The sequence below is a fragment of the Ostrea edulis genome, chromosome 6 (genome assembly GCF_947568905.1).
Source record: "Ostrea edulis chromosome 6, xbOstEdul1.1, whole genome shotgun sequence".
Classification (NCBI taxonomy): domain Eukaryota; kingdom Metazoa; phylum Mollusca; class Bivalvia; order Ostreida; family Ostreidae; genus Ostrea; species Ostrea edulis.
The window spans coordinates 26,853,220-26,868,248 of NC_079169.1; the positions used below are offsets into that span (position 1 = coordinate 26,853,220).

The 15,029-nt window shown below is 35.3% G+C and overlaps 1 protein-coding gene across 4 annotated transcripts in view; it reads right to left on the reverse strand.

Moving 5' to 3' along the window:
• Positions 1-15,029, reverse strand: part of LOC125647869 (MAM and LDL-receptor class A domain-containing protein 2-like) — a 54,674-nt gene that overhangs the window by 24,818 nt on the left and 14,827 nt on the right. The window contains exons 1-10 of one of the 4 annotated variants that reach the window (XM_056142204.1): positions 12,026-12,280; positions 11,364-11,564; positions 10,593-10,696; positions 10,352-10,481; positions 7,855-7,943; positions 7,295-7,412; positions 6,907-7,070; positions 6,519-6,597; positions 5,986-6,101; positions 4,787-4,916 (exon numbers count right to left, since the gene is read on the reverse strand). In XM_056142204.1, coding sequence (XP_055998179.1) covers positions 4,787-4,916; positions 5,986-6,101; positions 6,519-6,597; positions 6,907-7,070; positions 7,295-7,412; positions 7,855-7,943; positions 10,352-10,481; positions 10,593-10,696; positions 11,364-11,564; positions 12,026-12,107 — 1,213 coding nt within the window. In that variant the 5' untranslated portion in view covers positions 12,108-12,280. Of the gene's footprint in view, positions 1-4,786; positions 4,917-5,985; positions 6,102-6,518; positions 6,598-6,906; positions 7,071-7,294; positions 7,413-7,854; positions 7,944-10,351; positions 10,482-10,592; positions 10,697-11,363; positions 11,565-12,025; positions 12,281-15,029 lie in introns of those variants that run through there. The other 3 variants (XM_056142202.1, XM_056142205.1, XM_056142203.1) reach the window with 3 other exon arrangements.

The window sequence follows — 15,029 nt, forward strand, 5'->3', positions numbered from 1 at the left end:
CAGTAGCTTGTCTCGATTTAGAAATTCCTCATACACAGGACATGCTCTTGTGCCTCGACAGTTGAGAATAATTAGCACCATATGCAAGTGGTAATGGAACATTACTACATGGATTTGGGAAGTTGACGATGGCATACCGTTTGTCGTAAAGTTAATTTGTTAACTTGTCGTTAACATAGATACTAAAATATCTAAATGTGAAGAACATATGGAAGGCTCTATGTGTCTTATTTTGAATTCAAATGGATATATTGATTCAACATATGAATGAAAATGAACACTGTTAATTGATAAAACGTCCTCGAAATATCTAAATGTTGAGTTGAAGTATTAAGTATCAGTAAACAATGATAATAAAAGGGTTAACCAATGAGTATTTCTTAATAAAGTAAATAACAAGCTGAAAATGTGAAGAAAACGAACAGAAATCAATCTCAAACATTTGAAAAGTAGGACAAAACAAACCCCTGGACACACCAGAGGTGGGATCAGGTACCTAGGAGGAATATAAATATGCAAGCATGGATTGATGATACTTAGATGTATTATGTCATGATGTGTGTTGTGACGTCATAATACAACTGAAGCAATGGAAGGTCTACATTAGTTGTTTAAATTGTACTACTTTAAAAAATACAAACCTCTGGTTTTTCGGCATTTGAAACTAGCAACAGTTCACATTAAATTTTTGCTATACCCAGCTTGACGACATACACACCTTCCCATCTTGTCTTATGGTTTGTTTAGCACAGCATTAATGAACAAAGTGTATGAAAATTCAATCATGGAACTTTACTCATTGCGACAGAAAAAAATGTACAACAAAGATGCAACTGTAAGCTTGACATCAAATGATCATGATCATGTTACCCATAACAAAGGGGAGGGCAAACAGGGGTGCAACATATAGCAAACTTTAATTTATTAACAAGATGTGAATGCTAACATAATCAATGGGTTAAAGATAAGGATTCTTGTCAATGTGATATTGTTGAAGAATACGTGAATTCTACATGGGAATAATAACATGAAGGATATCGCTTATATAAAACATTTATAAAAGACAATAATTGAGATGATGATCAAAATTGTTGATTTTTTTTTTCGCATTTCAGAAGAGTGCATTCTAAATCACAACTTATTCTTAGTCCTCCCAAACACCTGATCTCACGTTTGATATGTTCGAGTTTGCATTAATCTTTATTTTGTATTCCTTATAGGAGTTATGAGATTAATCACCTTTTCAGTATGACTTGATGCAAGGTGATGATAACGAACAGTGATCAATCTCATAACTCCTACAAGCAATACAAAATAGATAGTTGGGCAAACACAGACCAATGGACACACCAGAGGTGGAATCAGGTGCCTAGGACGAGTAAGCATCCCCTGTTGACCGGTCACACCCGCCATGAGCCCTATATCCTGATCAGGTAAACGGAGTTATCCGCAGTCAAAATCAGTGTGCCAAGAACGGCTTAACAATCGGTATGAAAAACGTCAGACAGCATTTGACCCAATGCGAGGTTGTATTGACGAACTAGATCGTTATAATGACCATAGAATTTGCGAAATGCTGACTTCAATCGAGACTGTTGAAATCCCTGTACCATCAACTTGTTTTTCAGTAGCTTACCTCGATTTAAAAACTGACTATACGCAGAACAAGCTCTTGCATATCGAATCAGATGAGATATATAAACACCATATGCAGGTGGTAATGGAATATTGCTACACAAATATGGGAAGTTGACGATGGAGAAGTTGAAATCATCCCGTTTGTCATACAGTTGAGTTGTCAGTTTGCCGTTAATGTCTATTTTCAATAAAATATCTAAGTATGAAGCAGAAGTGGACGACTCTGTGGAGTCCTTTATTTCGAGCTCACAGGGATATATCAAATCGACATATGAATGAAAGCTATCATTGTTAATAGACAAAACGTCATCGATATATCTAAAAGTCGAATTGAAGGTCACAGCGAGAGATTTTTTCTTCTCACGTAGAAGTTATTGAATAAATTCTGCTTCATATGAATATAAAAACAGGTCAGCTAACAAAGGAGCACAATTCGTGCCCATGGGAATTCCAACAGACTGTTGGAAGACCTGATCACCAAAGACCACGAAGATATTGTCAATGAGGAACTCTAGCATATTTTTTATTTCAACTTCAGAGTACTTGTGCGTGGAATCAGAGTGGTGTTTAACAAAGTAAGTTTTTGAATGACTGATCACTAGATATGAATATTTTCGTTTTGATATGTTCTTATATACATAGACCATTATGAGATTTATATATAAATATATAATCATGTATACAATATACATAAGTTTAATATTGTAACTTTTATAATAAGATCGTTGTATACAGTGTATACAGTTATCGTTATTTGTACTTATATATACAGACAGTTATCACCTTGAAATGATTCGTCCGTTACACTTACTTCATCAGAATTTGATTTACAGGTCAGTAAATCTCAATCAGTTCTGAAATTTGCAGCTTCCAGAAATTTACCCAATGCTCATATCAAGCGAGTCTTATCGTAGCTACTATGTAATGACACCATTTTGTTTACAGTGACTTCGAAATGAAAAAGATTCAAGTAATTATATTAAATAGATTACATTATATCTAGAAAAATCATTCAAACTGTTATCTTAGGCACTAGTAATGTCTGTGAAAGAGGGGTTTTTTTTGTTTGGTTAGTTTTACTTCATTTTTGGAGAATTGGGGGCTAGATCGGAAATAGTTTTGGAGTCTAATTGAATTGATTCCAGATTATTGATTTACAATTTTGACAAAATGTTAGATACTGAGAACAGTAACTGTCATTAGGGATATTTTGAGTGCCCTCTAAGTTTACTCTGCTGTATTTATGTGGGCACCGGAGCTAGGATTAACAAACTTTACAGTCCAGTGTTGGAATCCTTTCTCAGTAAGGGAGCTATACGACTCCTTATAGCCTTATGGATTTTTTTTATATAGTCAAAAGAGTTTCCGCAGCCGCACTAAAAAAAGAATTTGGAGTCACCCATCTGTAGACCATCTTCCATTGCAATAGTTTCTTTCTCCAAATTTCGATTCATCGATCCCAACTATTTTTACAGGTCCTCAGATGATATTGATGCCGTGCTTCTTTATATAAAAAACTTTATCAACCTGTTTTAGGATTTCTGAGTAATAAAATCCAAAATTTTGATCGCATTTGTAAACCAAAAATGGATAAATATTTTTTTTCAATATTAGATTGATTTTCAAACAGATAGGATTTTCGAGTGAATGCTTTCCAAACGAGACTATCACTACTGTAAGAGGAGTCTTACCGCAATCCAAACACTCCAAAAGTACTTGAATGTACTCTCCATACAATCACACATTATCACAAAATTTGAATTTCGTCGGCATATTTGTGTACATTGAACACATGTTGAACTCTCAAAAGACGTATATATATCTCCCTCATGCATAGCTCTTATCCTTGGACGAATTTGGCTCCACTTTTTTGGCACGCTGTTTTTGGCTATATTTAGCTCTAAAACTTCATAGTTATTTCGAAATTCAAACATTTCGGTTGAGCATCACTGAAGACACATTATTTGTCGAAATGCGCATCTGGTGCATCAAAATTGGTACCGTATAAGTTTTACATTATGACCCCTGGGTCGAGGCCTCTTCTGGTGGACTGTTAGTCCCCGAGGGTCTCTACAGCCCAGTAGCTAAGTACTTCGTTACTAGCTTGAAAATACGGATGTATATTTTTAAAATTGCTGTTATAAAATTTAGAAATTCATTTCAAAATTAAGGATTATCTCCCTCATGCATAGCTCTTATCCTTGGACGAATTTGGCTCCACTTTTTTGGCACGCTGTTTTTGGCTATATTTAGCTCTAAAACTTCATAGTTATTTCGGATTTCAAACATTTCGGTTGAGCATCACTGAAGAGACATTATTTGTCGAAATGCGCATCTGGTGCATGAAAATTGGTACCGTATAAGTTTTACATATACACGCTTTGTACAGAATTGACACGAACGAAATCAACAGCGGATACCCTATTTTCAACACATCGAAAAAACATTTGAAGGTCATTGTTTATTATTTGTATTCTATAATCCAGTTTAAAACTCTAGTTCAAATCGAATTTTTCAACCTTAAAAAACACTTATTTTTAAACCTTGGCAATCATTATTACGATTGCATAATACAGAGAAGACACCTTTGGCATACTATGTTTTAGCGTGTTTTTATGGGAACCGGCAAAGTAAATTCGTTCCATTTTTTTCCGTTCCTGGTTTAAAAGCAACTTCCATAATGATTCTGTTTCTAATTCAACGATAAAATGAATGAATTATCAACATTAAACAAGTGAAATACAGTTTAACTACACAGTAAAGGAGTTATTGAACTTATATTGGTGAATATTGGTAGACACTGTTGCTGATACTGGAGCTTGCTGGGTGTGCTCACAAGTTAGCGAATTTTTCAAACCCAACAGGACCAACATAATTTCAATAACCCTATAATATTAAGAGGATGTTCATGTTTTTCTGATTGCTTCACATTACGAATTGCATTTAAATTCAACATTAAAGACACGTGTCAAATTGGTTTCCGAGGTATGAGGATTAAGTAATTGTTGTGTACTACTTGCACTCAAATTGACACCTGTGACCTATAACATGATACATTCCCAGTTATATTTAAACATTAATACAATATTGTCTACCAACTTATTAAGCTGGTCCCGTATTAGTAATTGAAAATAGCGTCATTACATACCATTGATTTCAAACTTCGACATCAAGACAGCTTTGGCGCCATTTTTTAAACCATTCACCTCTATGTAACTGTAGTAGTTCCCCTCTATGCTTTTGCTCGGTCCCGTAGACCATGAAGGCGTTTTTCCTTTCTGTCAATGCAATAAAACAACAATACCTTAGGATACATGTACTTACGATAACTCATATGTTTTCTAGATTAAGTGTACACATTATGTGTCCCAGTCGCTAAGTCAAGATATATGTTTATGAACATATGCGACGTTTCTCAATAACATATAATTCTTTGTGACATTTCATGTACAATTTATTTGTATTCTATCTCGTTTCTACAAACAATTGTAGGGTACATCACCATGTCTGTTTTAAAGTTAGCATATTTTGATACCTCCTGGTTGTTGCAAGTATACATTCGGTTCCATTGTATAAATGGACAATTGCTTCTTTAATAAATTTGGAAAAAGGAAATATTCATACTTAGTGATCAATCATCCAACAAATTACTTTGTTAAACACCGCTCGGATTACATGCACAAGTACTCTGAGGTTGAAATAAAAAAAAATATGCTGGAGTTCCTCATTGACAATATCTTCGTGGTCTTTGGTTATAAAGTCTTCCAACAGCCTGTTGGAATTCTAATGGACATGAATCGTGTTCCTTTCTTAGCTGATCTGTTTTAAATTTTTCCTAGACAGAGTTTATTCTAAAGCTTCTACATGAGAAGAAGAATTTCTCACAATGGCCTTCAATTCGAGATTTCGAGATTTCGACGACATTTGTCTATTAACAATAATCATTTTCATTTATATGTCGATTCGATATATCCCTCTGAACTGGAAATAAAAGACACCACAGTCCTCCACATCTGCTTCGTACTTAGATATTTTATTGAAAATAAATATTGGCAAACTAACATCTCAATCTTGATCAAGTAAACGGAGTAATCTGTGTAAAAAAATCAGTGTGCCTAGAACAGCCTAACATTCGCTATGAAACACGTCAGACAGCATATGACCCAATGATAGGTTATATTGGCAAACTAGATCAATATAACGACCATAGAATTTGCTATATCTCCCTTTAAACAAGACTATTAATACCCCTGTAACATCAACTTGTTTTTCAGCAGATGTACAAAGCAATGTGATTTTTTTCTTAATTAAGTTAAACATTCATGGATTTTTTCATCACCCACTTACCTTGATGGTCCAGTCAAAGTCGTCAGATTTGTCTTGGTCAAAACATATATCAACATTCCCTTCAAAATTACAATTCAGTCCCCCTTTCATGTTTAACAACGCTGTGCTCGTTTTTGCTACAAACGTAAAATTCATAATTATATCAATATCAAAACCAGCTTTTCAAAGAAAATTATTTTACAAGAATATCATAGTTTCCTTATATCACACGAGTTCTTAATTTCGCAAAATCGCAGTCCAGCGTCAATTCGCGAGAATGTACTATTTCAGCAGAAGATGAATCTATATTTAGCGGAAAGTTTTATTCATGCGAATCATCAGATAAATGGAGTAATCCGTAGTCAAAATCAGTGCATAAAGAACTGCTTGACAATTGGCATGAAACACTTCAGACTGCATTTTACTCAATGTCAGGTGGTAATGGTAAACTAGACCCTTATAACAACCATAGTGGGGTTTTTTTTTAAAAAAACTACAAAATTAGAAAAGGTTTTAAAACTTTTAGAACAATGAGGTGAAATTTTGATTCTTACCACAACGTCCAACTACCATCGTTACATCATCAAGAGCGATCATGGACATCTCGTTGGCTAGCTCCACTAGAAAAGCAACCTGTAACGTAATAATTAAAGATTGTTTGAAACTATGTCATTTTGTTTCATGGATATTTTGTTTCTCAAATATACTTCAAAATCATTTCTTTTCCATGAGTTTTGTTTTTCATGGTTGAAAATCTGTTTCTCTTTATTAATTGATAATCTCTCCAATTCGTTGAGGACTTTCCTACACAAATTTCAGTTTCAAAACACAGCTTTCAGACTTGGATTGCAGAGCCTTTATTGACTGGTATTTGCAGTTTCAGACTGAAATTCTGATAAATTCATCTGATTAAGTCTTTTGTTATTGTGTGACAACACGTACTCTGAAATCTTCTCCCTTGATGTCACATTCTTTATACTTCCATTCTTCCTGTAACGACTTTTCTAATGTGTGTGTTACATTTTCGAGGGTACTATAGATGATGACATCTAATGTTGTATATTCGCTGTTGATGTAATATCGGAAACGCAAGCACCAATTATAATCTAGAAATGTTAAATATGGAGATTCATTTTCTTCTATTACAATGCAATACGATACATTGAAGTATGAAAAATTAGGAAGACCCATATGTTTTACAACAATGAACATCCACCAAGTTTAGCAAAATGAAACAGTTCTCCTTTTTTGTAAAAAAAAAAAAAATTGATTTTAGACTGTCGTCATACAGAGTCGAAAATTTACGTTTTCAAACGGCGGACATATTCACCTTCCGGTTCAACATTGAAGTACAAAACAGCACGGTGCCCAGAACTGGACTGGCTCCCATCAGTATATGCAAAATACGATCCCTCATATGCCTGTACTGAATCGTCCCCTGTGATAGCCTGTTAACATGTATAACGACAATATGCATTTCTTTTTTAAAATATATAGATATCATATTTTTTATTAAGTCTTAAATCGTTAATCCCATCAAATTAATTTTTAAAACCTTATAATACTTACAAATATGTGTAGAATTCAATCTCGTTTTAAATCTTTGGTAAAAATACATGCATCATATCAATAAAACAACATATCGAGAGTAAAGTAAAGCTTGAATTTCTATATTTAAGAAATACATTTCATTTTTGAAAATACATGAGGGTTCTGATACAAATAGATTTCATTCGGAAAATGTTAAAATAACATGGGCATTCAGTATATGATTTTACAAAAATGAGTTCAATGAAATGACAAAAGCTCGCAATACATAACACTAGAAATAGGCGATACTCAAGAATTTTGAACCATTGAATCACAATACCTGAGTAAAGTTATTCTTACAGTTTTTACTTCCCAGTCAAAGTCATCGTGTGTATCCTGGATCAGAAAGCAGGTGTCCTCAGGCTCAAACGAGCAGGACAGGAAACCACCTAGAAAAGACAACGCAGCATTTGATGCTGGCTGAAAGTCTTATCCTTACTTAAGAAACACCCAGTCATCATTGATACAAATTAGATAACATTCATCATGTGGGCGTGTATTGTGCGCAGTTTTGACACATGGATGTCATGGAACCACATTACTCTTACTTGCTAACACCTGTAACATTGAACGCTAAAATATAGGAAGTGAAGAGGGATCTGACTTATAGGGACTACATTTTCATTGGAATCAACAATGTAGTGAAATATCATATTATTACTCAATCTAAAACAAACTGAATCTACTAATTTTTTGTCTCCAGAAGAACACATTTTCAAAACTATGGGAATAAATCGTGACTGCCAAAAATAGCATATTATAATAATCATTCAATTTGCTATCCCTTTGGGGTCATTTTACATGCCTTACTCCTAGCTAATCTTTTCATTTAAAAATATTGAGAAAATCATTTTTCTATTTCTGATATAATCTAATAGCCTTACTTATTTTATGTCACCATCATGTAACTTCCGATAAACCTAGGCAGTAGAAGTGTCACAGAAATAAACATCTAAAATTATCAGAGGAAATTCGGTCAACCTATCATTTTAATGAATCTACCAGTACTTGTTAGATTTGCTATGCAAACAGACAGAGAAATGTTCATGAATGGTGATTTTTCCTCAAATCAAGATAACCTTTGTAAAAATCATATGAATATACAATTTCTGTCTGCCTTAATGGAGTTTTAAAGTAAGCGTGTGACCTTGAAGTAAACTTGACACAAAACAAGAACAGCAACATCCACTTTTCTTCCGTTGTTACAATATGCAAAATATCAACGTGTCCAGTGAATATGAGAAGAGTCCGTTCATGTGATATGTTTACAAGGAAAGTCCATTATTCAGAAATCACCCCAATACCATATCAATGTTTATTTATCCTCCATAATTATCGATTTCTTTTATTGATATCTAGTAGCATTTAGGTGTTTATTTCAAGCTAAAGGTTGTTGCCTTTATTTATCAATAAATTACATTAAAACTACATAGGTTTCTTACAGGTAAAATAATGGTAACATATGAAAAAATTAAGTTGAAGGCCAAAGTAAGGTGAAAAGGTGAAGAAAATGAACAGTGATTAATCTCATAACTCCTCAAAGGAATACAAATTAGAAAGTTGGGCAAACACGGGCCCCTGGATATACTGGAGATGGGATCATGTGTCTAGGAGGAGTAAACATCCCCTATCGACCGGCCACACCCACCATGAGCCCTATATCTTGATCAAGTAAACGAAGTACTCCGCAGTCAAAATCAGTGTGCCAAGAATGGCCTATCTATCGGTATGAAACACGTCAGACAGCATATGACCTAATGATAGGTTGTATTGGCAAATTACATCATTCTAACGACTTTAGAATTTGTGAAATGCTGACTTTAAACGAGACTGTTGAAACCCCTGTAACATCAACCCGTTTGTCAGTAGCCTGCCTCGATTTAAAAACGGATTATACTCACAACAATCTCTTGCGTATTAAATCGGTTGACAGATATAAATACCATAAAATGCAGATAATAATGGAATATTGCTACATAAATATGGGAAGTTGGCGACGGAGAAGCTGAAATTATCGCGTTTCTAATTGAATTGAGTTGTTAGTTTGTCGTTATTATCCATTTGAAATAGAATATCTAAGAACAGAGCATATTTGGAGGACTTTGATTTCCTTTATTTCGAGTTCACAGGGATATATCGAATCGACATGTGAATGAGAACGATTATTGTCAATAGTAGAAGCGTTTGAATAAACTCTGCTTCACAATATCACAAGATATGAATATATCCGTAGTCCTTTTTTATATGAAGAAACGACTGTCTGTGATGTTACAAAAACCTAGTCTTCAACTTATTGTGAGGTATGGTCGTGTAAAGTGTTGAAAAGTCATATGATTTGATGTTGTTGATTTGAGGAAAGTTTTGTATAGTAATGTTCAACAGTCTCGTTTAAAGTCAACCTTCCGCAAATTCCATGATCGTTACAACGATCTACTTTAGAAATACAATCTGTCATTAGGTCGCATTATGTCTTGGGTGTTTCATGCCAATAATTAGGCCGTCCAATACATACTGATTTTTGACTACGGATTGCTCCGTTTGTCTGATCAGAATGTAGGGCTCAAGGCAGGTATGCCTATGTATAAAATCCTATAATTCATATAAATGTATATTGTTTCCTATAGCATAAAAGCAAAGAGAATATATAGCTCGCTTTTCCATCACAATATATAGACTAGCTTGAAAAATAAAATGTCTTAACTGAAAGCGAAACTTGGTAATAGTGTGTGTTACATATACCTATTATACTATTATTCTATAAGCCAACGCTACTGTTAGATACTGACTCTGTCCTTACCCACATCATATATATTCACGGTGTCAATCCCTCCACAAAATATTTGTTCTTCACAGATTACATTACATAGAGACGCGTCCTTCTGTACGCCAAGACTTTCATTTCCGTGAAGACATGCGCAATCGTTACTCTACAGAAACAAAACACATTTTAAAATATCCATGTTCAGGAAAGGTCCTTATTAAGCGTACATTCACATGCATGTATACTTTGTACAGACTAGAAGATTGAAGTTACGTGCCTTTATTGCAAATCTAGAGTAATTACTGCACATGGTCTGGCATTCGAATACAGAAGAACTGTTCAATGTATGGAATGTCATATTATCCAGCTCTCCAACGCATCCTAAAAGTAAAAAAAAACAGGTCACTGGACAAACTATGCAAAAGATATATATATATATATATATATATATATATATATATATATATATATATATGAAGTTGATTCGTCACAGTTGTAAATAAATATTGAAAATCAGAATGACACATTCCATAAAAAACAATGATTGTTTTTTATGAAATGTGTCATTCTGATTATATATATATATATATATATATATATATATATATATATATATATATCCAAATTGTGTTTTTTTTTAAAAATCACAGTATCCGGTATAAAATATTAAAAGAAATAGAATAAACAGTACACAAAGTTAAAAATTTAACGCATTTTAAAATGTAACGCCTGAGGATTATAAAATGAAAGCGCTTGTGTTAAATTTTTAACTTTGTGTACTGTTTATTCTATTTCTTTTAATATATATATATATATATATATATATATATATATATATGATTTTCATTTTAGGAGGAAATCTAAACATAAATCAGTCTTATAATCTTTTTACGTTTATTCATTGATCAATTTCTTTTTATACAAGATATGACTGGAAAAATCTATACAATCTTATTGCGATGATCAACATATCTTACTCGCATATTGCAGAATTTCAGCACTGTTTATAAATATTGTGAGTATTTTTAACAATTTTCATAGAACCTACCATGAATTAATAAATATGGTGTAGCTATACTATAGGTATTCGTCCACAAATCTGTGGAATTTCCAGGTAAACAGGTCTGAAGGGCGGACCCAACAACTTCTTGGTTTAAAGTCGACAAAAAAGCTTCCTCCTGCCTGCAGAATTCTATTGCCTCACTCCAAGATCTGTTCCGGTCCACATATAAGTAGTTCCTTCCTGAAACTGAAAGTAGACGTATGAACATTAAAAACTGAGGAAATGATTTGTTGATCATCATTATTTCTTTAGTTTTAAATTTGGATCTAGATGAAGAATCCTAATTTTTATTTTAAACATCGCCTGTTGAATTTAGACATAAAAAGAAAGTGGTGATAAATGACACGTGATACTTCGCTGTACACACGGTGAGAATGACAATGCTTGCTCACGATGGGTTGCTATTTACAGACACATTTATACGCTATTTAATAGACCAAGGCGATTTGTAATATAATTGCAATTAAATTGCAGTCTACACGATTTTTACTTAACAATCTGAAAACCCAGTAGAAAAATTGAGCACTTTATGTAGGATTTCCATCAAAGGTCGATGCAAGATTCTATAATTGTAAATAATAACACTACAAAGGTATTTTCACTACACATATTTACCTGTAGATCGTAGATTTAGTACGAATATTTACCTGTATATCGTAGATTTAGGCTCAAGGATAACATCATCACCAATAACGTGAGAGACATGTCAGCATCGGTTCTTCCCGTCATCTCTCAGGAGGAGGAGAGAGTTTCCGACTCCACTCAGTATCAAACTAATGCGTATTGCAACATTCGGCAGTCGTAAACTGGTTTTATTGACTCAAGTTTTAAAGGTAAAATAGTACGGTTATGACTAGATGGTATCCCTCAAAAGCAGGTGACCCACGAGTTACTTGCCCCTGATCATAGATAGAAAGATAAGTCGTACGTCGAATAATTTCGTAAAGAAATGTGTTTACGATAAAGAAGGCAAAGAAAATTGTTGGGATTTTTTTTACTAATTAAGATTACTAATTAAACCCTAATTAGCTGAACTATTAAAAATGTAAGAAATAAATAAAGCAATGAACGCAATATGGAGAGAAATACGATTTGATAGAAAGTATACAGAGTATTATTTAATTAACATAATTAATCAAACCCTAATTCTCTCAGATGTTAAAAACAGTAAGAAATTTGATATAAAAAACTGTAAGGGGCGAGATCAACAGATTGATTTCGGATAAAAATCTAAATTCAAATAGTTAGGGGGGGGGGTGTTAAAACTTCTGTAAGTTTCTCTCATCCGACATCGATTACACATTAGTCGAAAAAGGAGAAAGACAAGTGACTGTTAAAAGTACATGACGATATTACATTTTAATGAACATTTGATAGTTTTAATCTACACTTTCATTTGTGAATAAACAGAAGATAGGGTATACAGAGTTATTTATACGCGTTTGTTCTTACTTATTAATCGATTATAGTTTAAACACTCATCATATCTAGTTTAGGGGGTCGTTGTGGGGGCGGATAGGGGGGGGACGTAAAAACTATGTGAATTTAGTTTTTTTGTCAGACATTGAACTTTCGATCTCGCCCCTAGGAAGTAGATAAAACAGCGAATGCAACATGGAAAAAAAATAATATTTAATAAGAAGTCTTATTAAAAGCAAAACTGATGATATCTAGCGGTGGTCAAAGTAACATATCTTTAGAAATTATTTTTGAAAGTACAGAAGGGTATTTTTGATCAAAAGTTAATCATAGAAATTATTTTAATTACCCCCCCCCCCCCTCATTCAGTACACAAAATCAACTCAAAACTTTCATTCAACATTATAACTCACTAAAAAGACCATTCCTCAAAACCTGCTTTTGGATATCGAGTTAATTATTAAGACCAAACTAACTCAAGATCCAGGGCGATATAAACACCTACTTTTGAGGGATACCAGATAAGCTTTGCCACCCAGCCAGGCCTATGCTAGCCCTGCCTTTCAGGGATACCAAGTTACTTAATAAGGCTCAACTAGCCCAGGTTCCCGGGAGATCTAAACACCTACTTTTGAGGGATACCAGATAAGCTTTGCCACCCAGCGAGCCCTATGCTAGACCTGCCTTTCAGGGATACCGAGTTAATTATCAAGGCTCAACTAGCCCGGGTTCCCGGGCCCTAAAGTCACCTACTTTTGAGAGATACCAGATAAGCTTTACCACCCAGCGAGCCCTATGCTAGACCTGCCTTTCAGGGATACCGAGTTAATTATCAAGGCTCAACTAGCCCGGGTAACCGGGCGATCTAAACACCTACTTTTGAGGGATACCAGATAACCTTTACCACCCTGCGAGCCCTATGCTAGACCTGCCTTTCAGGGATACCGAGTTAATTATCAAGGCTCAACTAGCCCAGGTAACCGGGCGATCTAAACACTTACTTTTGAGGGATACCAGATAAGCTTTACCACCCAGCGAGCCCTATGCTAGACCTGCCTTTCAGGGATACCGAGTTAATTATCAAGGCTCAACTAGCCCGGGTAACCGGGCCCTAAAGTCACCTACTTTTGAGGGATACCAGATAAGCTTTACCATCCAGCGAGCCCTATGCTAGACCTGCCTTTCAGGGATACCAAGTTAATTATCAAGGCTCAACTAGCCCGGGTAACCGGGCGATCTAAACACCTACTTTTGAGGGATACCAGATAACCTTTACCACCCTGCGAGCCCTATGCTAGACCTGCCTTTCAGGGATACCGAGTTAATTATCAAGGCTCAACTAGCCCGGGTAACCGGGCGATCTAAACACTTACTTTTGAGGGATACCAGATAAGCTTTACCACCCAGCGAGCCCTATGCTAGACCTGCCTTTCAGGGATACCGAGTTAATTATCAAGGCTCAACTAGCCCGGGTAACCGGGCCCTAAAGTCACCTACTTTTGAGGGATACCAGATAAGCTTTACCATCCAGCGAGCCCTATGCTAGACCTGCCTTTCAGGGATACCAAGTTAATTATCAAGGCTCAACTAGCCCGGGTAACCGGGCGATCTAAACACCTACTTTTGAGGGATACCAGATACCTTTACCACCCTGCGAGCCCTATGCTAGCCCTGCCTTTCAGGGATACCGAGTTAATTATCAAGGCTCAACTAGCCCGGGTAACCGGGCGATCTAAACACTTACTTTTGAGGGATACCAGATAAGCTTTACCACCCAGCGAGCCCTATGCTAGACCTGCCTTTCAGGGATACCGAGTTAATTATCAAGGCTCAACTAGCCCGGGTTCCCGGGCCCTAAAGTCACCTACTTTTGAGGGATACCAGATAAGCTTTACCATCCAGCGAGAACTATGCTAGACCTGCCTTTCAGGGATACCAAGTTAATTATCAAGGCTCAACTAGCCCGGGTAACCGGGCGATCTAAACACCTACTTTTGAGGGATACCAGATAAGCTTTACCACCCAGCGAGCCCTATGCTAGACCTGCCTTTCAGGGATACCAAGTTAATTATCAAGGCTCAACTAGCCCGGGTTCCCGGGCCCTAAAGTCACCTACTTTTGAGGGATACCAGATAAGCTTTACCACTCAGCGAGCCCTATCCCAGACCTGCCTTTCAGGGATACTAAGTTCATTAATAGGGCTCAACTAGCCCGGGTTCCCGGGCAATCTAA